The sequence below is a fragment of the Eumetopias jubatus genome, unplaced genomic scaffold (assembly GCF_037043125.1).
Source record: "Eumetopias jubatus isolate StellerSeaLion01/CBP00866 unplaced genomic scaffold, mEumJub1_p1.0 scaffold_11, whole genome shotgun sequence".
NCBI classification, from domain to species: Eukaryota; Metazoa; Chordata; class Mammalia; order Carnivora; family Otariidae; genus Eumetopias; species Eumetopias jubatus.
In genome coordinates this window covers 107009019-107031644 of record NW_028274817.1, presented here as the reverse complement: position 1 = coordinate 107031644, position 22626 = coordinate 107009019, and the positions used below count along the sequence as shown (strand labels likewise).

Below are 22626 nucleotides of genomic sequence, written 5' to 3'. Positions count from 1 at the left end.
ACCTTTTAAACCTAGTGTGTTTGGGGACTATTACTCTTTGACAACTTTCTGTATTCTGTGGTATTGATCTGTATAGATTTTCTGTTTCTTCTAGAGCACATTTTGTCATATTTCTTTAGAAAATTGTCCTAGTCATTGAGGCTGTAAGTCAACTTGCGTAGCTGAGGTAGTAGTCTCTTATCAGTCTTAATTTTCTCTGTGGCTATTCCTCTATTTGATATTTGTTCTCCCCTCCCCTTTCTTGATTAGATTATATGGTAGTTTATGATTGGATTCCTTTGTTAGTTTTATGACTTTTGTTTTCTAGTTCATTAATGTCCACTTCGACTTTGTTAATTCCCTCTGATCGCCTCAATCTCCTCGCGTTTGTTATTTTTCTTCTGAGTTGGACACTTGGTTTCTTTTCTGTTTTGCTCTTTAAGTACTTAAGGCTACAGTTACTCCTCTGTTACTCACTGCTTTAGCAGCTAAGGTGTAAGTATTTGATCCCTCTCCTCCCAGCTCTTCTGCATCTTCAGATTCTTGTTCTGTGAACTAGGAGTTGTTTTGAGTTTTTAAATTTTCAGGGCACGTACATCCTGCATTTTAATTTTCTTTATGTTTAGTTTTCTTGCATTGTGATCACAGAATGCTATCTGGATTATTATTTCTTTAATTTGTGGATGTTCACTTTGTAGCCCAATGTGTGGTCATTTCCTGTGACTGTTCCTTCGGCAGCAAAAAGAAGATGATGTTCTCTTCTCAGGTTACAGAGTTTGATATACCATATTAATTATGTTATATACTTTTCCTATACCTTTACTTTTTTTATCTACTTGATCTATCATGACCTGAGAGAAGTTCAAGTCTCCTAATATAATTCTCTTTCTCCGTATCTCTCTGACAGTATTTCCTTCATACCTGTTTGCTCCTGAGACATTCTTAACTGTCAGGTCCTCAGTGCGAGATGGACCCTTTAGCGATATAGAGTGCTGCCCTCTGTCCTCTGATACTGCTTTTTAGCTGGATTCAACCTTATTTGACATTGAGATCCAGAGCCTTATTTTCCTCTTTACATTTTCTGGTGGAGCATTGTTGTTTTATTTTGTGTTTTTTTCCTTTTTTTTAAATTAACATATAATGTATTATTTGTTTCAGGGGTACAGGTCTGTGATTCATCAGTCTTACACAATTCACAGCGCTCACCATAACATGTACCCTCCCCAATGTCCATCACCCAACCACCCCATGCCCCAAACCCCTCTACTCCTGTATTGTGTGTTTTTTTAATTTTCAGTCTTTCTGAATTACTTTGCCTTAATTGTTGTCTTGAAATGTAGTATAGGGGTGCCTGGGTGGCTCAGTCATTAAGCGTCTGCCTTCAGCTCAGGTCATGGTCCCAGGGTCCTGAGATCGAGCCCCACATCGGGCTCTCTGCTCTGCGAAAAGCCTGCTTCTCCCTCTCCCACTCCCCCTGCTTGTGTTCCCTCTCTCGCTGTGTCTCTGTCGAATAAATAAATAAAATCTTAAAAAAAAAAAGAAATGTAGTATAAAGTTGGGTTTTGCTTTGTGAATCAAACTTTCTCTTTTATGTGGTTAAGTTTAACCAATACATATATTTGTTGATAGGAAAGATCTGTCATCTGTAGTGGTGAACATCTGTAATTTTCTCTTGCTTTCTATTTTTAATGCCTTAATTTTTCTACTGTATTATATACCTCATTTGTTTTGTTTTATTATAGTTCTTTTAACAATTATGTTTGAATTTTTGGTTCCTGTGATTATCTTAGGCCTTTTTTGTCCAGTAAGGTCACCACCAGCCACTTGAGCCTATTTAGCATTTGAAATGTGGCCAGTGTGACTGAGAAACTGAATTGATTTAGATTTCAATTTAAAGCTGATACTTGATTCAATTAACTGGAAAACTTCTATGTTTATAGCAGTTTGGATATGTGACTCTCCCTTAACTGTAAATTTGATGAAATCTAATTATAGGTCAGTTACTTTTGATAGCAATTTAGGTTTTGAATTGAGTTGTGCTATAAGATGCACAGTGGATTTCAAAGACTTAATATAAGAAATGGTAAAATATCTCAATCTATTTTTATATTGATTCCTTGTAGACATAATATTTTTGGATATGTTAGATTAAATGAAATGTCAAAACTTTCACCTGTTTCTTTTTGAGTTAATGTGACTGCTAGGCAGTTTTAAATTACACATGTGTCTCACATTATTTTTCTATTGGACAGAGGCTTCAGATAGAATATATTAATTCCTCACTAGGAGTAAGAGAAGTATCACATTTTCATGTTCAGAATAAACATTTTATTGATTTTATTTCTCAGTATAACTTTTATGGTTTTTCTCCCTATGAACCTGTTACTCTCAGGATTTTTGGACTAATTTATTGTCGTTGAAGGGCAGTTCATGCTAATGGTGGCTCTTTGTTATATTTGCAAAAGTTTGAGTTCTGTCTTTCCATTGAGTAATTGTTATGAATGAAAACTTCTCTTGGTGGTATAAGGAAAGGAGAACTTGGACTGTTAAGACGTAAATTAAAGACAGAACCTTCTGAATCTTGAATGAGTTCATAGGAAATGATTCACATTTTCATTTGGACCTGCTGTTCATCCTTCAGTCTCACTCTGGCCACTTCTGGTTCCTTCACTCCTCACTTTGATTCCCTCCCTGCAGACTTACTTCCCATTTGCTTTATTTCCCAGTTCCTTTGCTCTTGTCTTTTGCACAGCTGCACTGGTTTTAAAGGTGTTTGTTCCTGCCCTCCTTTTATTTTATTTTATTTTATTCAAAACCGTCTCCTCACAGAGGGCAGCGCTCGCCCCTGATTTGGAACCTCTCACAGCTTCTTCAGCTGTTTGCTGTCTGCAGAGTGGGCTCTCCGTAATGATGATTCCTGGCTCCATGTAAAGGTTATTAAACATTAAACACCTTAGTGGTTATATAAGTTTAAACTTCCATAATGTCCGCACATTTAAATATAGCATCTCCCAGATAAAACCACCAGAAGGCAGGTTGTCTGACAGCTCGGCTTTCTTTTCACAGAAAAGATTTCTACAACCATCACACTGCTTCTGTGAACCCGGGAGCCTTTAGCTATTAGAAGACAACAGCCGATTTCCTTATTTTTACTGTTCTTGAGGTTTAAGGGCCCAGCCGTCTTCTGTTTTCCTTTTAGAAAGTATTTTAAGATTCTGATACCCACTGAAAAGTTGACTTTGGTTTCAAATGACTGCTCTTCGAAAAGTCTTGGTTTTTAAAGTCATTTTGCTCCTCAAAGCCTGATTATCACTGGAGAGAACAGTGATTTTGTTTCCAGGGGAGATGAAAAGATTTTTCTTTTTTTAAATTATCATGTTAGGAAAGAGGAAAAACAATTGCATTTGGTTTCTGAGTGTGTTTATTTTGTTCCTATACATATATGTACACGATACACCTTTTCTCTAAGCAGGAGGGTTTTTCTCCTGTGAAGAGTTGCCAAGAATTAGACTAACCTGTTGGGAGACAGACGCCTACTATTCAGAATTAAAAGGGGAAGAGAACGATTTTATTTAGGATAAAGATGTCTAACTTGGCTTCATGCATCTTGATCAGTATTTAAACTTAAAGTCCGAATTGGCCCTTTGGGGCCTTCATGATCAGATAGGGTTGGATTTCAACATAATCTGGTTTATCAGGCTCTGGGTGCTTAAGTTGTGACTCTGGCTTAACTGTATGCAGTTTTGTGTGGGAGTCTGTAGTCTTGAAGGGGAGACCTGGCCACACTTGCTGACCTCCCGATGGGTGGTTTCCTCCCACTGAGCTTTAGGAAATTTGTTAGGCTGTTGGCAAGCTTCGAGAAACCTTGGATTTATTACTGATTGGAATCAGAAAATATCACTGCTTTTCCTTTTCCTTTATATCATACGGGCATTTAATTATTTGACTTCCGTGATAAGCTGAAGTCAAGAGTAGGGCAAATGCTTTTGTTTTAGGAATACCATAGTGGAAGATACGTTGTCAAACTGTATAGCCCAAGAGCCAGCCCCCTGTTTTGTTTTGTTTTTTTCATTAGTAGACCTTATTTTTAATAGTTTTAGGTTCACCACAAAATTGAGCAGAAAGTACAGGGAGCTCCCACATACAGCCGCTCCCCAAATACAGTCTCCGCCATGAACCAACATTGGCCCATCATTATTATCCAAAGTCCGTAGTTTACGTTAGGCATCCACTCTTTTGTGTTGTATGCCCTGTGGGTTTTGATGATACCTGTTTTTGTAAATAAAGTTTTATTGGAACATGCCCATTTATTACATACCGTCTGTGGCTTCTTTCCCTTCACAGCAGCAGAGTTCACTGTTTGGCCCAGAGAGCAAACAAGTTTACAGTCTGGCCCTTTACAGGAAGTTTTCCACCTCTAGTCTAAGTAATTGTATCCTGTTAAAGTAGCTTGCAGTGATTGATCTTAATTTGCATTTAAATGATGAAGATCTGGGGCGCCTGGGTGGCTCAGTTGGTTAAGCGACTGCCTTCGGCTCAGGTCATGATCCCGGAGTCCTGGGATCGAGTCCCACATCGGGCTCCCCCTTCTCTGTGGGGAACCTGCTTCTCCCTCTGCCTCTGCCTGCCACTCCCCCTGCTTGTGCTCACTTTGTCTCTCTCTATGTCAAATAAATAAAATCTTTAAAAAAAAAATAAATGATGAAGATCTGTTTCTCCCATTTGCTAGTGAAAGTAAATCTTGGCTATCTGGAGCATAGTTTGGAGTTAGCTAAGCCTTTTCCAGGTAATCTGTGGTTTACCCATAGGGGATGTGCCCCTGAGTGGAATTACCATGTGGAAGGCCAAGTTTAAGTGTACTGGTTTCTCCACAGTCCTGCCACAGTGAGGTTTTATGATTTTAATTGTATAGTAGGTAACATAGAAGCTAAACATTTTCCCTTTTTTCCTGTGTGGGTTTATTGTATGCATTGTGTGTGTAAAGTGTCCTTGACCATTTACTAACTGGAATCTGGAGTTTTAATCATTTGCATGAATTCCCTGTATCTATTTGGCATAGTAACCTGTTGTGCTGTGTAAATATTGTTTCCCACTGTGTTCCCTTTTGTAGTAATTATCAAAGTATACAATTAAAGGCATCTGGAAAGAATATCACCTCTAATTCTTCCATCCATTTTTTTGTGTGATAGTCTTCTAGCTTTTGCCCATATATTTACATATGTTCATGCTGAATGTTGGTTTCCTTTTTATTTAGTGCACAGTCTGAGTTTTTATATACTCAATCATTTACAGTGCTTTTATCAGGGTCAGATTTATCACCTGTAGCATTTTGCAAATTGTTACTAAACCCCTCTGGAATTTATTGCCCTTCTGAGGGGACTTTTGTAGCTAACTCACTTTTGCTCTGTTCTGTTGTCTAGTTGCATAGCAACAATTATTAAGACCTCAAATCTTTCTTTGTTGTTTCTGTTTTGTCGCATGCTGCTCAGTTCACAGAGTAGTTTATATTTGTGGATTCTATTCAGTCAGACAACTTTTCTGATTTTAATTAAATATATGTTGACTTTTGCCTTGTAATTTGTGTTGAAATTTGGTAAGGGCAGTTCTTATTTATTACCATAAATTTTTAGAAATTCTTGCTGTTCTTGCCCACCTGTTCTTGGAATTAGTTAAATTACAGGAAAGTGTGCTAAGGGGACTGTGGGTGGCTTGCCTGGCATTAATAGAAACTAACCTGGAAACATTCATCTAGCCCATTTCACTTTTGGGAGGGGTCAGTCAGTTTACCTCCATACTTGCCCTGGGGGCAGAGCTGGGTTTGATTGAGACCCCTAGTGGTATCCTTCATATCCCTCAAGGAGAACCCTCTTCCTGGTCAGCGTCTCATCTTTACTGAGATGATACTTTCTGCGGTAATGAATGGCACAAAAATTACAGCAAACTATTGTATTTACAAAGTTCTATATTTATATTCCCTCTAATTGAATAGTTGGGGTTCTAACTGAGTCATAGATTATTTCCTGAAGCATCACGTAAGCAGTCATGATTTTATTTTCATTCTTAGGCTTGATACATGATTCCAGTTGACCATCTGAGTTGTACCAATGTTGCTTGCTTTCTTACTAGGGCATGGAGGTCAGTATATACTAGTTTCACTGTTGGGAATAAATTACTAAGTATCTAACATTTTCCTGGAGCAGAAAGTTAAATATTTCCCAATGTCTCCTTGGCCAGAAAACAGTACGGTCTTTTGAGGTTTGTAACATACCTGTCTTTTCCCAACAAATTGTTAACGTTTTCACAGACCAGGGCATACTCCAGGTTTTATGTGAACCTTTCCTTGGCTCTGTTCTAGTAGAGTACAATGTTTCCTTAAACTTGGTAGCAGATATTCCTTGTATAAATTTGGTTAATTCCTCCCACTCCTGATGTTAAATAGAAAGCAAAATGGTAATTGGCATTTTGCTCTTCCTGTACTGGTCAGGTAATGTGCTCAAGTGAGCGCTTTCTTTCTAATCTTCCCTTCAGCTACTTGATCACAGTGAGGTTCCCTTTCTCTAGAAGCTGCCCTTTGTATAGAGGAAGACCACTTCTTTGGTTAGCCTTCTTTCCAGATTCTCTGCCATGTCTTCTCAGGCCTACATACTCATATCCTGCTTCCTTAACCTCAGCTTGGCTTCAGTAAAGCTGTTCAAGAAGGAAATGAAAATGGACTCCTAGCATTTTCTGAGTACTTACCATCATTGGTATAAAATACAGTATTGTGGACTTCTCACAACAGTCGTGTCCATGTTACAAATTGGGAAACTGAGGTTCGGGGCAGATCAGAAAAGTACCCACACATACAGTAGAGCCAGGGGACCCAGGACCTGCTCATCTTACCACCCCTCTGTAGCCGAGGAAGTAGCTAAGGATCGGGTGCAGTGTGGGAACAAAACCCACTAGAGGGGAAGGAGCGACAAGTGCCCTGTCGCCGCTTGTCGAGAGTCACGGCATCCTGAAGTACAGCCATTTCCTCTATGAATGTGTTCAGTAGTTATCTTTCCCATGTAGGGTCATCTAGAGAAGGAGAAAAAGGATAGTTGGTAACGCTGGAAAGTCTCTTAAGACTATGACGACGTTCTCCATCGGTTTCCTAAGAGGCTGAAACAAATCTCAGACATGAAAATAGAGACTAAAAATAGATGGGTAAATGGTCCGTGTCCAAACCTAAGGAGGTTTTGATTTGTTTTCCCTGGTCGGATTTTTTGTGACTCACATTAGTCAGGGGTCTTTAGTCCTGCTGCTCATGAGAATAATCTGGGGGTGGGTGGGGTAGGGTGGGGTGTGTGTGTGTGTGTGTGTGTGTATAAAACTAGTGATACCGGCCCCTCACTGAAGCCAGTTATATCAGTCTCTGGAGGTAGGGGCTCTGGTGCTGGTATGCCGGAGGTACCCAGGTGATTGTCATGGGTTAAGAACTGCGTTAGATCCAGTAGACTCTTGGGCTAAGCCTAAGGGCTGCGAACCAGTTCAGGGGATGGAGTGTGTGAGATGCTGAAGGTTGACACTTAAGTTGTTTAGGAGTCCATCAGCATTATTGAACACCTGGATTTAGAGTGAAGTAGCGGGGCGCCTGGGTGGCTCAGTCGTTAGGCGTCTGCCTTCGGCTCAGGTCATGATCCCGGGGTCCTGGGATCGAGCCCCGCATCGGGCTCCCTGCTCCACGGGAAGCCTGCTTCTCCCTCTCCCTCTCCCCCTGCTTGTGTTCCCTCTCTCGCTGTGTCTCTCTCTGTCAAATGAATAAATAAAATCTTAAAAAAAAATAGAGTGAAGTAGAAATTGAGAAGCTTTGGGAAATTGTCAAGGCGCAGTCCGTACCTTTGAGAAACCGATAAATGAGAAGCAGGGGAAAATACATAAATTTATACTTGCTAGCCCAAATTTATGAACCCTGTAGCTTTGTGGCATGCTCTCCTGCTGTCCCTACCTCTCCCTCGAAGGTTTGTGTAATAGCGGTGGTTTCTGGGAATCCGTGACATGTTTACCCTCTTGTCCTTCATCCAGAGTGTCCTTGGAGGCTCTCTGGGTGGAGAACACAACTAGAAGAACACATAGAAAAGTGTGTACTATTTTTCTTGATTTCTGGCTCCTTTCCTTGACTGCCTACTCGTAGCAGTGCTCTCTTCAGACTTGTTCCAGAATCGAAGTCATTAGGCGAGGCTGGTGTAGGATGCGTAACTATATAGAGATACAAACCAAAATCCAACCCTCTCAGATTCACCCAATGGGAGCTTGAGCTTAGAGATCATCTCTCCAACCTCCCCAATTTTCTATGTGGGAAAGTAGAAGTCCCAAGTAAGGAAGAGCCTGCCCGAATCATTAACTAGTTGTTGACATGACATCTTTGCTACCTCATCCAAGGTGAACCAGAAATCATTCTCTCTAAGAGGTGAAGAGAACTTACATTTGTGTACCACTCCCTGCCAGGCATAATAGTAGGCAGATGGAGCTAAAATTCTCCCAACATCCAGGTGGAGTAGATACTTCCATTTCTTGGATGGAGATGCCAAAGCTTAGATGATTTAAATATCCTGCCTAAGCAAAGTTAGGGGCAAAACCACACTTAGAATTCAGGTAGATGGAGTCTTTCTTTCTTTCTTTCTCTTTCTTTCTTTCTTTCTTTCTTTCTTTCTTTCTTTCTTTCTTTCTTTCTTTCTTTCTTTCTTTTTAGAGAGGGGGAGAAAGAGGGCGGTGTAGGGGCAGGGAGAGGGAGAGAGAGAGAGAGAGAGAGAATCTTAAGCAGGCTCCACACCTAGCATGGGGCTGGACGTGGGGCTCGATCTCACAACCCTGAGATCAGAACCTGAGCTGACATAAAGAGTCAGATGCTTAACTGACTGAGCCACCCAGGCACCCCTCAAGTAGATGGAGCTTTTAAACCTATGCTTTTTTCAGTTCAACATGGTATACCATTTCATTTAACATAGTATGCCACTATCCCAATGCACTTCTTTGCAACGAACATAATCTCTGTTAGTAATGCCAAGGTTTTGTCTAAATTTGTTCTGCTAGACAATCGGGAAATTGCATACTCTACTGCTCATCTAGTCTTACCATTTCCAAACTCTCAGATTGATACCTACTTCATTTACTTACACTGAAACAGTTCTTATTCTCAGGACCACCACCACTTGTTAGCCTGCTTATCGTCTCTGGGAATATGAGCAGCAATCTATGTGGACTTGTAGTCAAATCTTAATTTCTGGTGCCTACCAGTAGCGTGAGTGTGGACAAATCACTTAATCCCACTACACTTCAGTGTCTTTAGCTACAAAATAGAAACGATAGCATCTAATCATAGGCTTGCCGTCCTGGTGAAATCGAGAACATGCAGCACAATGCATGGCACATGGTAGGTGCTCAGTAGATGTTACTATGCTTTTATTATGGGAAGTCAGTGACACAGCATTTCCTGGATGAAATCAGCTTCCTGCTAAGAATAAAAGCTGCATAGGGAGCTCTTAACCTTGAATGTTAATTATCTTAAAGTTTGTTGGCTGAAGGTCCCAGCTCTAAAAACTGATCATTTTCCAAGAAACATAGCACTTTCAGTTCATTTGTGCTTTGAGCATTCCTGGCTTTGGATCCTCTTCATTCACTGTAATGGTTAACTTAACATTTTGCTTCAGTTCACCTCGAAGATGAGTACATGGTGACCTTTACTTAAATGTTCCTGCTTCCATGACAACAAGGCATCCTGTAACTTACCAATCTACCATTAGGACTATATCCTAAAGCCCCTTCTGGAATTAGGTTGATATGAGTCTTTGTGGTGGCTTTGGCTACAGTTGTTACTTGCATGTTCTCGCTGGTCAAAGCTCTGTTTGTGATATCAGTTCTAAACACATCCATGCCTTTTTCCTCCACTCCCTGGCCTGCCATACCATACTGACAGTTACTGCCACTTTATTATCACCTTCCTTCCTACCTTTGGCTCCTCTTCCCCTAACTTGAAGGATTTGATACCTCTGACCAAATATGTAGAATGGAGTGGTCTATCTATAAGAGGAATTTACCATTCTGAGCAAATATGACCTTGCATCCCTGAATTTTATTTGCTATAGTAAGTTTATACAGAAACTTACTAGGTATTTTGATTTTCAGTTCTAATCAGGAAATATTTATTAGATATGTACGGTTGTTGCATATTGTGCTAGTAGACTCTTCAGTGTTCTGAGGATCCTGGGACCCACAGGACATAGAACTCAGTGAATAGGGGGAATGGCAGAGAGGTTGTCCAGGCAGAGGGCACAGACTGTGGACTCACAGTGAAATCTATTTACACCTGGCATGCAGAAGGGCGGGTTTCTCACTAATCTGTTTATGGACACGTATCTACCTTCGAAGAGTAAACAGGGTTCTAAAGAGAGAGGATGAGGGCACTAGTGGACGTTACTCACTTTCCCTCAGCACAGAGGTAGATGCCCCTCAGGGAAGGGATCGAGTCCCGCATTGGGCTCCCTGCTCAGGGGGGAGTCTGCTTGCTTCTCCCTCTGACCCTCTTCCCTCTCGTGCTCTCTGTCTCTCAAATAAATAAATAAAATCTTTAAAAAATAAAAAAAATAAAACCTGAAGGCTTTTAGAGGACATTCAATTAAAACCAAAAGACTTTTTTAAGTTGAGTAAAAAAAACCCAAAAAAACAAAAAACAAAAAAAGATTGTTGGAACTCTTTGATTTAAACTGAGTATCCAGCATTAGTACATAGGACAAAATACTTCCAACTTCCATGAAAACCACAGAAAGTTTAAAAAAATGTTGGACCTTTCATATTTATTTTTAGGTTCACTAATTAACTAAAAAAGGCTTACCCCCTTGTTTAAACTGATGTATAATTAAGGTATCTGAGTACAAAGAATTCATCTCTAAAGCTAAGTAAGAATGTAGGAGGCAAAACCTGAGATTTTTCAGATATTCTTTTTTTTTTTTAAAAAGTATTAAAAGTATTCTCTATCTTCCCAGTAAATCATTGAGAAACTACCATAGGTCAAGTCCTCTCATTGCTGCCATGGGGGATACAGAGACAAAACACGGTTCTTTTTCTGCTCCTTCATAATAAGCTGATAATCCAAGAGGGCTAGAATAAATGCCTCCTGGTATTTGGTTATCTTAGACCATACCTAGTCGTTGAATTTTCTAGTTAGTTCAGAGATGACCAAAGGCCTTTTATTTTAAAATAAATAAAAGTGGATGGTAGGGACACAACATACTTTAATCCCTTTTAATCCCTTTTTAATTATGTAGAATCATCAAATGAGCGCAGGCAACCGCACTGGACCAGAATGTAGCAGAGCTCTCAGGGCTTAGCAAGTATCAGGTTATTTGCTCTGGCACCCCATGGCCTCAGGCTGTTCTGCTTTATCATCCTTTGCAATCATTAGTGCTGGCTCTTCAATGAGCCCCCTCTTCTAAATTTTAAGAGGTTGTCAGTGTTAAATATTAAGCACTTTTTAACCCTTACTACACCTCTATGAAGGTAGGTAGTGTTCCTGTAGCCGACTACACCGAGGCTTAGAAGTGTAATGACACTTGCCACGTCCATAAAGCTCGGGAGGCTCAAGTCAGCGTTCAAACCCAAGTCTAACTCTGGCACATGATCTTGGCCTAATATACTGTTCTGGAGGTCTCTTGTCTTTTATCTGAATTCTGAAGTTCAAAAAGCTCTAAAACTTGGGACGGGGCGCCTGGGTGGCTCAGATGGTTAAGCGTCTGCCTTCGGCTCAGGTCGTGATCCCAGGGTCCTGGGATCGAGTCCTGCATCGGGCTCCCTGCTCCTTGGGAGCCTGCTTCTCCCTCTGCCTCTCTCTCTCTCTCTGTCTCTCATGAATAAATAAATAAAATCTTTAAAAAAAAAATAAAACTTGGGACGCCTGGGTGGCTCAGTGGGTTAAGCGTCTGCCTTCAGCTCAGGTCATGATTCCAGGGTCCTGGGATGGAGTCCTGCATCAAGCTCCTTGCTCAGCCGGGAGCCTGCTTCTCCCTCTGCCTGCCGCTCCCCCTGCTTGTGTGCGTGTGCGCTCGCTTGCTCTCTGACAAATAAATAAAATCTTTAAAAAAAAAAAAAGGCTCTAAAACTTGTAGTTGTTTTTTCATACCTTCGGTGACAAAACACGACCTGAACTTACTTCAGGCCATGGTCTTTTTTCTGCTCCATGTAAATGATTTCACCGCAGCTTTATTGTGTCTATATCATAGACAGTGGATGTACATACTCCTTTTACCTTCCGAAAGTCGGAAAACCTTGACATTCTGAAACTGTCTAGCCCTGTGCATTTCCAGCACAAACGTGGCCTGATGGCCCCTTGCCACCTGCCAGCCAGCTCCCACTTCTCCTCATCCTCCCCCCCTCCCCCCAGCCCTAGGCTTCCAGTTTGCTGCTCCTAATATGCTGTGGACATGGCAGTTGAAACATGTAAACTTTAATGTCTAAAACACTGAGATAATTTTTTCAAATCCTGAGGTCATACTGCTACTCACAGTTCCAGTTCAACCCCTGTGGGCCCCTTCCTCTCCTGCATTCCCTCACTTGCTTCTCCTACAGGGAGAACGGAGACATTTCTTCTATGCTTGAAAAAAAGGTGTCCTTTTTATTTAACCAGGATGCAAAGTGTTTGTCCTGGTATGTGAAAAGTTAGATGCACATTTTACCTTAGATAATAACAGGTCCTTCATTTTATGGTATGATTCACCGTGATTTAAGTATCAGCACTTTTAGTGCACTTAAAATGATTCGTCTATAAGAATCCTCCAGAGCGTTTTAGGAATGATACATATTATCTGAAGCAAAACAGCCAGAGTCCCTTTAAATGTTAATCATCTGGAGCCAAATAAATGTGTATAGAGTAGATGATGGAAGGTCATTGCTGGGATATCACACCCCTTTTTCCTCACTCAGGGGAAAAGTGGAAGACAGAATCATTGATGAGTTAAAGATGCACCGAAGGCCTTCAGTATATTCACCTAGAATGAGGGAAGTAAGGGATGGATTGTGTAAGACTAATCTTTTATTCTAACTTTTTTAGCATGGAGAAGGGGGCTCAGGGGTCAGTGGGGAAAGAATGGTTCTGCAGATGACTTTCATGAGTGGGTTCTTTTATTTCTAGTCTTATTCAGTGGGGAGAGGAAAGGAATAAACCAGAACTTGGCTGCAAGTATTAGCAAATCAGATTTATTTCTGGATCTCTGGTTTGCGGCCTGTATCATATTTGGAAGAATGAGGAGAGTTTGGAGGAGAGAAGTGTTCCCTGAGCCTTGCTTGTTTGTCTCTGGGCCTGGCCCCAAGGTTGCCCATCTCCAAACAGCCTCCTGGCAGTATGGAACATCAGGAAGGCCTATGGAGTGTGAGGGGGTTGGGATGGACCCATAAGTATCACAGAGGACAGAACACTAATGTTTATTGATCACCTGCTTTGTGTCAGGCTCCATACCTGTTACCACATTTAGTCTTTACAAAAACTGAAATTTTATCCCCATTCTACAGGTTAGGGCAGCTGTGATTTAGAGCAATTAAGAAGCTTACCAAAGGTTTCTTACCCCCAAATGGAGGAGTTGGGGCTGAAGCACATTTGTGTCCCCAAAGCTCATGTCCTTTCTCTCATGTCCCCAGTCCCCCAGCCGTCATCAGGTTTACAGCAGGACTTGGGGCCCATGCTACTCCGGTCAAAGCAGCTGGGGAAGACGCTTGGGTTTCCTTGTTCAGGTGGCTGTGTCCCTTTTCTCTCACTGTGTCCCAGCTATCTAAGTTTTATGCACAACCAGCTCAGGGCAACCAACAGAAGACTCTGTGACCTCTGTCTTTATGGTCAACACCGGGTCTTACCTCTTGGTCATGTCAGAGTAGATCACTCTGCTTCTGAGCGCACCTGTGAGCTGCTTTCTCTGGCACATCCTGAGCCCCGTGTCTTAATCAGAGCAGGTCTGTGGCTGCTTCCCAGGGTGACAAAGCTCTGATTCCTGGAGAAACACATTTGAAGAAAACCTTAGGAAGAAGCAGTCGACACACAGGTGGTGAATATTTGTGGAATGAATGGGTCTTTTGCCTTCTGGAAACCCCTGTGAACAGGAGTGGATTTACATGTTTTCCTACTTTTGTACTTGGCAGTTTTCCCATAGTGTTAATTTGAAAACAAATTCAGATTATATCCCAGGTCATTTTTATATCACTAACGGTAACACTAGAAATGTATTTGTGTTAAAAAAAAAAAAAAACTGCTTTCAAGGTTGCCTCTTGGAATAAATGTTCTTTTTCTATTCTAATTAAATTATTTTCTTAAACTTGCAATTTCAGAGGATAAAAATTTCACTAGAGACTGCAGGATTGTTTAATTTTCTCCTCCTAACCGGTAACCATGCTATCATGAGAACACTTTATTGTTCCATCTGTTAGATTATAAAATCATGGAACATTCATTGTGTCTTAACAGGGAGAGATAATGCATGTGAGAAAACTTCATATATGTTTCTACGAAAGGAGCTTCCTGTAAGACTGGCCAACACAATGAGAGAGGTTAATCTTCTGCCGGATAACTTGCTTAACCGCCCTTCAGTGGGGTTGGTTCAGAGTTGGTAAGTAAATAATGTAGCTTTAGATCGGTCTTCCCATAATGCTCTGAACACCTGGCATGGAGCCCATTTTCCCTAAAAGTACGTGTATGGCATGTGTGGGAATGAGTCATTCGGGATAGCTGCAATTTTCCAAGCAGTTAAAAGTTTTTTTTTTTTTTTAACCTGACAATTTCACATTGTCTTAATGAAAAGACTTCTAAACTGTACAGGACAGCTTTCTTGACTTTTCAAATTTTATTTTTCTGGTTATAAATGTAATTGTTCACTGAAACAAAAATTAGAAAGTACAGAAAAATTTAAAGGAACCCATGCGGACTGGTCTGCAATCCGTTGGATAAGGGGATGTTGCCACTTTTTGATCAAGTCTCAGCCTTGTTCCTTTTGTTTTCCTGTTAAAGGAGTTTCTTGGTGGCAGTATTTGTTAGAGAAAATTAAGTCATTTAAAGGGGAACCTCGGATTGTAAAAATGCCAGTACGTAATGTGCTTCATTTGCCTTATGAAAAATAAAAAAAAAAAAATCTCAACAGAGAATGCAGCAAACACGTATTATTTAATTGAGGAAGTTGAATTTGTGACTCAACTACCCACTAGGTAAGCAGGGTGAGGTCAGTGAGTGGTAGGATGTAAGAGCAGGTGGTGTATTTTCAGAAAGGGATTTGCATATATTCAAGAAACACTTTGCTCTCCTCCTCCGTAGCTTCCTACCCCGGATGCAGAGTTTGTTCCAGCAGGAGCAGCGAGTGCTTGTTTGCCTGAAATTTCTTTATTGTTTTAAGAGCATCATCCGAAATTTTCCCGCAGAAAGTGTACACTCACTATTGGGGTCATTGTGGTGGGGATTGGAGGTTGACTAGCTGGGCTTCAAGTTCCCTGGGCCTGGTGGCAGTGACTGACAGTCACACTGTCTATCGCTTATGTAAAAGTTACTTCGGGGGCTTCAAAGTGATTCAGCTGGCGAAGTATAGACTTAAATGCTGGGGTCAGCTCTTTTTTTTTTGTCTCACATTTCTCTTCTGTAGCCATCCCAAACACATGCATGTCACGTCTTCCTTTTTTTTAAAAAAAAAATTCAATTTCAAAATAATTTCCTATATAACAGAAAGATATGCAAGACTAGTAGCAAGAATTGCCATATACCTTGGCCCAGATTCACTAATTGTTAACATCTGGTGCCATTTGTCCTGCTGTTCTCATTCATATTCGCGCTCTCTCTCTGGGTGTGTGTGTGTGTGTGTGTGTGTACACACTTAGGGTATATCAGACGTGGTACACACATAACATATATGCTACACATTATTTTTTTTCCTAAACCATTTGGGTTAATGGTATACATGCCCCTCTACCCCTAACGACTTTGGTATGTATCTCCTTAGAACAACTCTTAGAAAACCACAGTATGATTATCAGATTTGGCAATTTAACATTGATTTAGTAATATTTTCTAATGTGGGAGAACTTGTTCTCGTTTCATTAATTGCTCTAATAGTGCTCTTTTTTAAAAATTTTATTTATTTATTTGAGAGAGAGTGAGAGAGAGCACGAGAGGGGGTAGTGGCAGGGAGAGGGAGAAGCAGACTCCCTGCTGAGCGGGGAGCCCGATGCAGGACTCGATCCCAGGACCCTGGGATCATGACCTGAGCCAAAGGCAGATGCTTAACGACTGAGCCACCCAGGCGCCCCAGTAGTACTCTCCCCCCCACCCCCCAGCAATCCCTGCCTCCCCAATGCAGAAATCCAGTTTAGGATCACACATTGTGCTTAGCTGTCATTTCCTTTTCCTCTTAAAAGTGACTCTTCCAACAGGCCGTGAAGCCCACCTCAGCTAGAGTGTGTTCTCCTTGTTCTCTTGACTTTCAGGCTGGGAAGCTCAGCAGCATCTTTGGCTCCTCTCCACTCATGACTCTGCTCTTTAAGTGAACTACTTATCTCCCTAGAATCCTGCTGGCGTGTGACAGGATAGAGGGCCTTGTTGCCTCTGGCTGACTTTGCCCTCTGAGGGAGGTTTGACCTGATGATTTCAACAGTGCCTAATCCATAGCCTGATTTGCCCAGAAGCTTTTAAAAAGGATATCCAGAGATGAACATACTTTAGTATCATGCATCGTTACAAAGTTCAAGTGAGGCTGATTAATAAAACATTATTCCTGTTCATGTATTTATATGCTGTGCAGTCATTTTTTGTTACTGGAGTACCCTCATCCTCCCTCCAAAGCTGGATAGGAGGATTAGTGGTAATTAATTGTTAGAAATAATTATATTAAGGGATAATTCTTTCGAGGCATGTTCAGATCCAAAGCAGAGATGACACACCTCTGAGTAATTGGCTTCTCTGAATCCCCTCCAGATCCAGCAGGTTCTGTCCGGATATAGCTGCCTCAGTAATGTGCCTCTCTGGATCCCATTTTTCTGTGTTCTCCAGATATTTATTTTGTACACATTATTTCCTGTACTGGCCCTGATTGAGATATGTAGCTATTTTTAATCCAGAAGCTGTTTCTGAGGACCTAAGAGGCATTCCTTTCCCTCCTCTGCAGTGTTGATGAGATTAGTTTAACTCTGAGAAGGAACGTTTATTTCTAGTTTCGAAGTTTCCAGCATGCACTTTAGTGTCACACATGTGTTCCTTACAATTCATATGCACATCTTGGCTAATGAAACTGTAGATTTGGTGTACCAGTTAGAATATGTTTGTGAGTAGCAGAAAATCCAACTAAACCATACATTGGCTCGTGTAGCTATAGGATGGGCTTTTGGTGTTAGTTGATTTAGAGAATTCATGAGATTATCAAGGCCCTGCTTTCCATGGTGTCGGCTTTATTTTCAGGCTGGATTTCCTCCTGGTGGCAGAATAGCTGCAACCTTTCCAGGGTTTACATCCCCAAAGCCCACTGTACAAAAAGCAGAGCAAGTTAATTTCTCTCCCAAAGACCCCCACCACGTCTTCCCTTTTATTTTACTTGCCTGAATTGGGGTAGTGTGCCCATTCCTGAGCCAGTCCCTTTGTTCAGGGGAATGCAGTGCAATGACAGGCTTAGGGTTAGACTGTTGGACTAGTTAGTAATCAGTGACAAGAAAAATACTGTTACCCAGAGAAAAATCAGGCCACCCAGGAGCTTTGCATGGCATCAGCTTCCCCTGCAGCACTTGGGCTGCAATTGGTGGTGGAGGGGAATGGGGTAGATACCTGAGTGAAGATTTAGGGTACTCTTAGGAAGAGGGAAAGGAGGAATGGATGTTGGGTAGGCAATTAACAGAGTAACTCATCTTTTTTTTAGGTATATGCAGAGCTTTCTTGAACTTTTAGAATATGAGAATAAGAGCCCTGAAGATCCACAGGTCTTGGATAAGTAAGTATGGTACCAAACTTACCTGACAGTAAAAACATCAGGTTAAAAAATGTTTTGGTAAATGGAACTCATGTCATTAAGAACCAAGAAGTGTAATTTGGTGAAAGCATTAAGTTTGTTAATGGGTAACAACTCAATATCACATTTTTAAACAATTAAAGTTAATTTAACATAGCACAAAATGAATAATGAATGACCCTTTAAATTATATTTCATGTTCTAGGTCTTAATAAATTTTCACTCCTGGTGAACTGGTGCCGGCCACTCACTATAAATATTGCAGTAAATGTACCACCTAGTGGTAGTTTTAAGAATGCAGTGGCCTCTGGAGAGACCTGAATTTATCTACTCAGTCCTTTACAATTTTTTTTTCAATTTTTAAAAAAAAATTTTCAGTGCAGCATAATAGTTGAGCTCAGGAAACCTGTAATGCTTTTATTTTGGAGCAGCATAAAAGAGTGTGCTTTTAATATAACGACCTGAATTCTCTGCTCCTGTTCCGCACAAAGACTGCTAACTTCTCTAACTGGAAAATGTTTCTGTTTTTTCATCTTCATTTAACTGAAAAAATACTCACCCTAGCTCTGAGTGTTGTTTGCCTTTTTTTTTCCCCCAAGAGAAATTAAGTATCCCCTTCACATTACTTTCCTCCTGTTTCACGTACACACGCGGGACTGCACATGGCAGGCCTGTTTGTGCTGAAGAATTTTTTTCTGCAGAGAATCTTGGTCCACAGAGTTGTGACACCAAACGCCTTACATATAGGCATTCCAGAAAAAGAACTAAGAAACACTGTTAGCAAAGCACCCGTAGCTCGAGGCATTCAACCCAACCGTTTCAGTTCACAGATAAGGAAACTGAGGTCAGAGAAGAGCAATGACTTGTCCAAAGTTGTAACATGAGTTGGTAGCAGAGCTGGATCTGTAAATGCTTGTTCCAGTTCCTTCATGCACTGTTGTGCACAATGTACCAACTGCGAGAACCACCGGTGTGCACCCTGAGTAGCGAGCTCCAGTTTAGTTGTAAATTAAAATACAAGGGGGAAGAATCCCCACCTGTTGTATACCTTGCTAGGTGTTTTGCGAATGGATTTGTGATTTGTGAAAGGGAGGCGTTGCATTAGAGCCCCAGATGCAGTGTTCTTGCTAGAGGCCATTGCTCTCATTTAACGTACTGAAATTAAAGGAATCGAATCCAGAAGCTTTGTTTGCTCACAAGTCATTAGCTAGTAACAGTTTGTTTTGCTGACATCCTAGAAATTAGGACTGACTTCTCTAGCTTCAAATTTTAGGGTATAGATTTGTGGAAGTAAATAATATTAAATTGCTGCCGTATGTTTCCCAGAATCCTGTCTCAGTTTCTGGAACAGGTTATTGGTCAGATGCAATTTATGGACATGAGCCCACTTTGGAAACTGCCAAGTGCTGGATCCAGTGCATGTGAGATCATAATGATAATCGCTCTCCCTCAGTGAGTTTTGGTGACTTGCCCAGGTTCACACAGCTAGTCGGGATAGCTGGGGTTTCAGAAGCCCGCTGCCCCTGGCAAAGGAAGGAAAGGAAGGTGAGCTAGTCACTTTACTCATAGTGGTAGCCTTTTCCAGTCCGGCAGAAGCTGTACAGGAGTCCCAGGCACAGAGATCATTTAAGTGAGGTGAAAGCAGCTTAGAGAACAGGCTTGTTTCTCTTAATGATAAAGTTAAGAAGACCCCGGAAGACGGGGGGAAGCATTCTGAGAATCGAGCCCTTGAGGCAAGTCTCCTCCCTTCTGCTAAGTTGAGGTGCTTCTCTACTGTAATGAAATCTTTCACTTGAGTGATATTGAATTTATAAATATGTTAGAAAGAACATTATCTAGAGGACAGATCGTCCATTATCAAATTTCTTGTGAATAATCATGACCTTCCAGTTTCAGAGTTGATTTATTCATCTCTGCTGTCTTTGTGTGTGTGTATTTGTTACAGGAGTATTTCATCACTGAGAAACATTAAGACTATTCAGATAAGTGAAAAGAAAGTCACTCCAAATTTCCATTACCAGGGGACAACCACCGTTAACATTTTCCTTGCATTCCATACTTTTTCCTAGGCATCCATATTTTTATATGTGCACAATATGTTTTACAAAAATAACTGTAGACATTATAGATCTCTATACCATTACTAATGGTTTCAAAATGGTCCGTCTACAGGTAAGTCATGTGATTTGACCTCCTGTCATTGAGTTGTAGAATGGTTTGTATTTTTCTTGCTACTCTAAACAGGGCTCTTAAGAATAGTTCTTAAATACAGCCGTTGGCCTTGTTCTGTCATTTTCCTAGGATCAATTCCTGGGAGTGGAATGAATCTCTTTGGTCTTTGATGTATGTTGCTCAGTTGCCCCTAGAAATGTATCAGTTATGCTTCCACACTCTAGAGGACACTGGTTATTCTCCCCCAGTGTGATGAGTGGAGACTAATTCTGCATTGTTTTGCTTTTCTATTACTCTTTTCGAAGGGGGAAGTTATTGGCATTTGCGTTGCCTCTGTGGTAAATTTCCCATTGATACCGGATCCCTTGCCTCGTTTCCTGTTAGGGTGCTCATCTTTTCCTTCATTAAAGACAGTAGCTCTTGCAAATGTATTTTCCCCAGTTTTCACTTTGTTTTTTGACTTTAATAACCTGTATCCCTGTAGAATTGCCGAAATTCTGCATAGTCCTATCGTTTGTTTCTTCAGGGTTCTACCTGTGGTATTAAGCTTAGGACAGCCTTCCTTACCATAAGGCATACTATACTATCTACTTATTCACCTGATTTTCTTTTATTTTTTTTCTGTGATTTTATTCTTTTACGTTTAAACCTTTTAACTAAGTTATTAGCTTAAGGCTTGAAATTGGGACGTGACTTAAATTGGTAGCCAGCTGTCCCAACTAATTTGATGGTTTCCCTACTGACTTGGAATGTCACTTTATCAATATGCTAAATTTTTATGCATACATACTTACTTGCCCTTGGGCCTTGTTCCAAGCTTTTTATTTGGTTTCATCGACTTGTCTCTCTGTTCTTAGTTACCATTCTTAGTATATTTTTCCCTCTGTATCTTTATAGTAATATACCATAATTCTTGACTCAGTTTGTTTTAATTGCCTTTGTTCTGTCTACATTTCATCACTGTATTTTCTGCTATGAGAAATTCATTTCAAAATTTTACTCTTAAAAAGTTTCACATTACTTATTCATGGAAGCTGTTGCTTTGAGATTTTCTAATAAATCCCTGGAAATTTGGGGGGATTGTCCTCATGTTGTCAGAAGAAATGTTAGTGTGTTCCACAATTATTCAGCAAACGTTTATGGAACCTGTATTATATGTGATCACTTTTCCATAAAGTCAGTGGATTCCTAAGAAGGTATTCAAGCATTTTTTTCTTTACTAGAACCTTTTACTTTTTGTGTCTGTGAAAGAATTTGGATAGAAGGTTCCAAGCAAAACCTTGGGTAATACTTTAGTTTCTCCTTGTAGCGCATAATGATAATATCTCTACTTATAAAAATACCAGCACCTAAATAGTCCAGAGACAGCGCTGGGAAGTTTATGCATCAGTGCGTGAGGTATAAAGACTGACCACTTTTTATCTCCCTCCCACACAGCTTTCTGCAAGTTCTCATCAAAGTCAGAAATAGACACAACGATGTGGTCCCTACCATGGCACAAGGAGTGATTGAATACAAGGAGAAATTTGGCTTTGATCCATTCATTAGCAGTAACATCCAGTATTTTCTGGATCGGTTCTATACCAACCGCATCTCTTTCCGCATGCTTATTAACCAGCACAGTAAGTGGGGTTTTTGGTCCACTTTCAAAAGGGCACCCAGAGTGATTCTCCCAAATGTTTTCCTGTTTCTTCACTTAGAATTTATTGATCTGAAGTTTGGTCAGTAGAAATTTCATTTCTAGTTTAGTTTTTCCTAAGTAAATCCTACCTATTAAAAAGCTCTTCATTAATGTTCTTTGTTAATGGAAATCCTTGAAATTTTGATGTTCATATTAGAGGCAGGAACTCTGCCTGCCTTTTAAGCCTCTGCTGTTACATTCCTGGGGAGGGTGAGAGAGTACTTTGCTGTGTCTCTGAGAGTGGGTTCTCATCTTTATCCAGGATGTTATGTGTTTTTCTTTTTGGTTTTAAAAACACTGATACTGGGAATATTGAATTGGCATTTTGACATCTGAGCAATTGATCTTTAATTTCACGGTGATCACTGAAATCAGATTAAGCAAATTGTCAAACCATAGTCTCATATGGAGAGTTTTCATCCACTCACCAGGATGATAAGCAGATAAAAAAAAAAAAAAACCAAAATTCTTGCCACAAAAAAACTTTTTGGCTCATTTTCAGCATTGTCTCTTTGCCTGATTTCATAATTCTTATGAAAAAGCATCTACATGTCTAGAGTCTAAATCATCCTCTTTGCTGAAGCAGAAAATGGGCAGAGCATCTCTATTAATTTGATTTATTTGGATTAGTGAGTGTTATACAATTATTATGTGTGGGTTGGTCCCAAATGTATATCTTTTAAAAATAGAAATGTCTGACAGTTTATAAGAAATTTAAATGAAAAAAGAACCTAATTACTATTCAATTAAGCTACTTACACAACTACAATTTCTTTTTGACTTAAATGTGTCTATCTACGTATATATGTACATGTTTTTAGA

General features: G+C 40.4%; 1 protein-coding gene across 14 annotated transcripts in view; it reads left to right on the top strand.

Moving 5' to 3' along the window:
• The window catches only part of PDK3 (pyruvate dehydrogenase kinase 3), a 114373-nt gene that overhangs the window by 4853 nt on the left and 86894 nt on the right, over positions 1–22626 (top strand). For all 14 annotated transcript variants that reach the window (XR_003612191.2, XR_015769480.1, XR_015769476.1 and 11 more), the window contains exons 2-4: positions 14444–14585; positions 17862–17933; positions 21561–21745. Coding sequence is in view for 1 of the 14 variants with exons in the window: in XM_028122566.2 (XP_027978367.1) it covers positions 14444–14585; positions 17862–17933; positions 21561–21745 (399 nt within the window). In the remaining 13 variants the exon portion in view is untranslated. The remainder of the gene's footprint in view (positions 1–14443; positions 14586–17861; positions 17934–21560; positions 21746–22626) is intronic.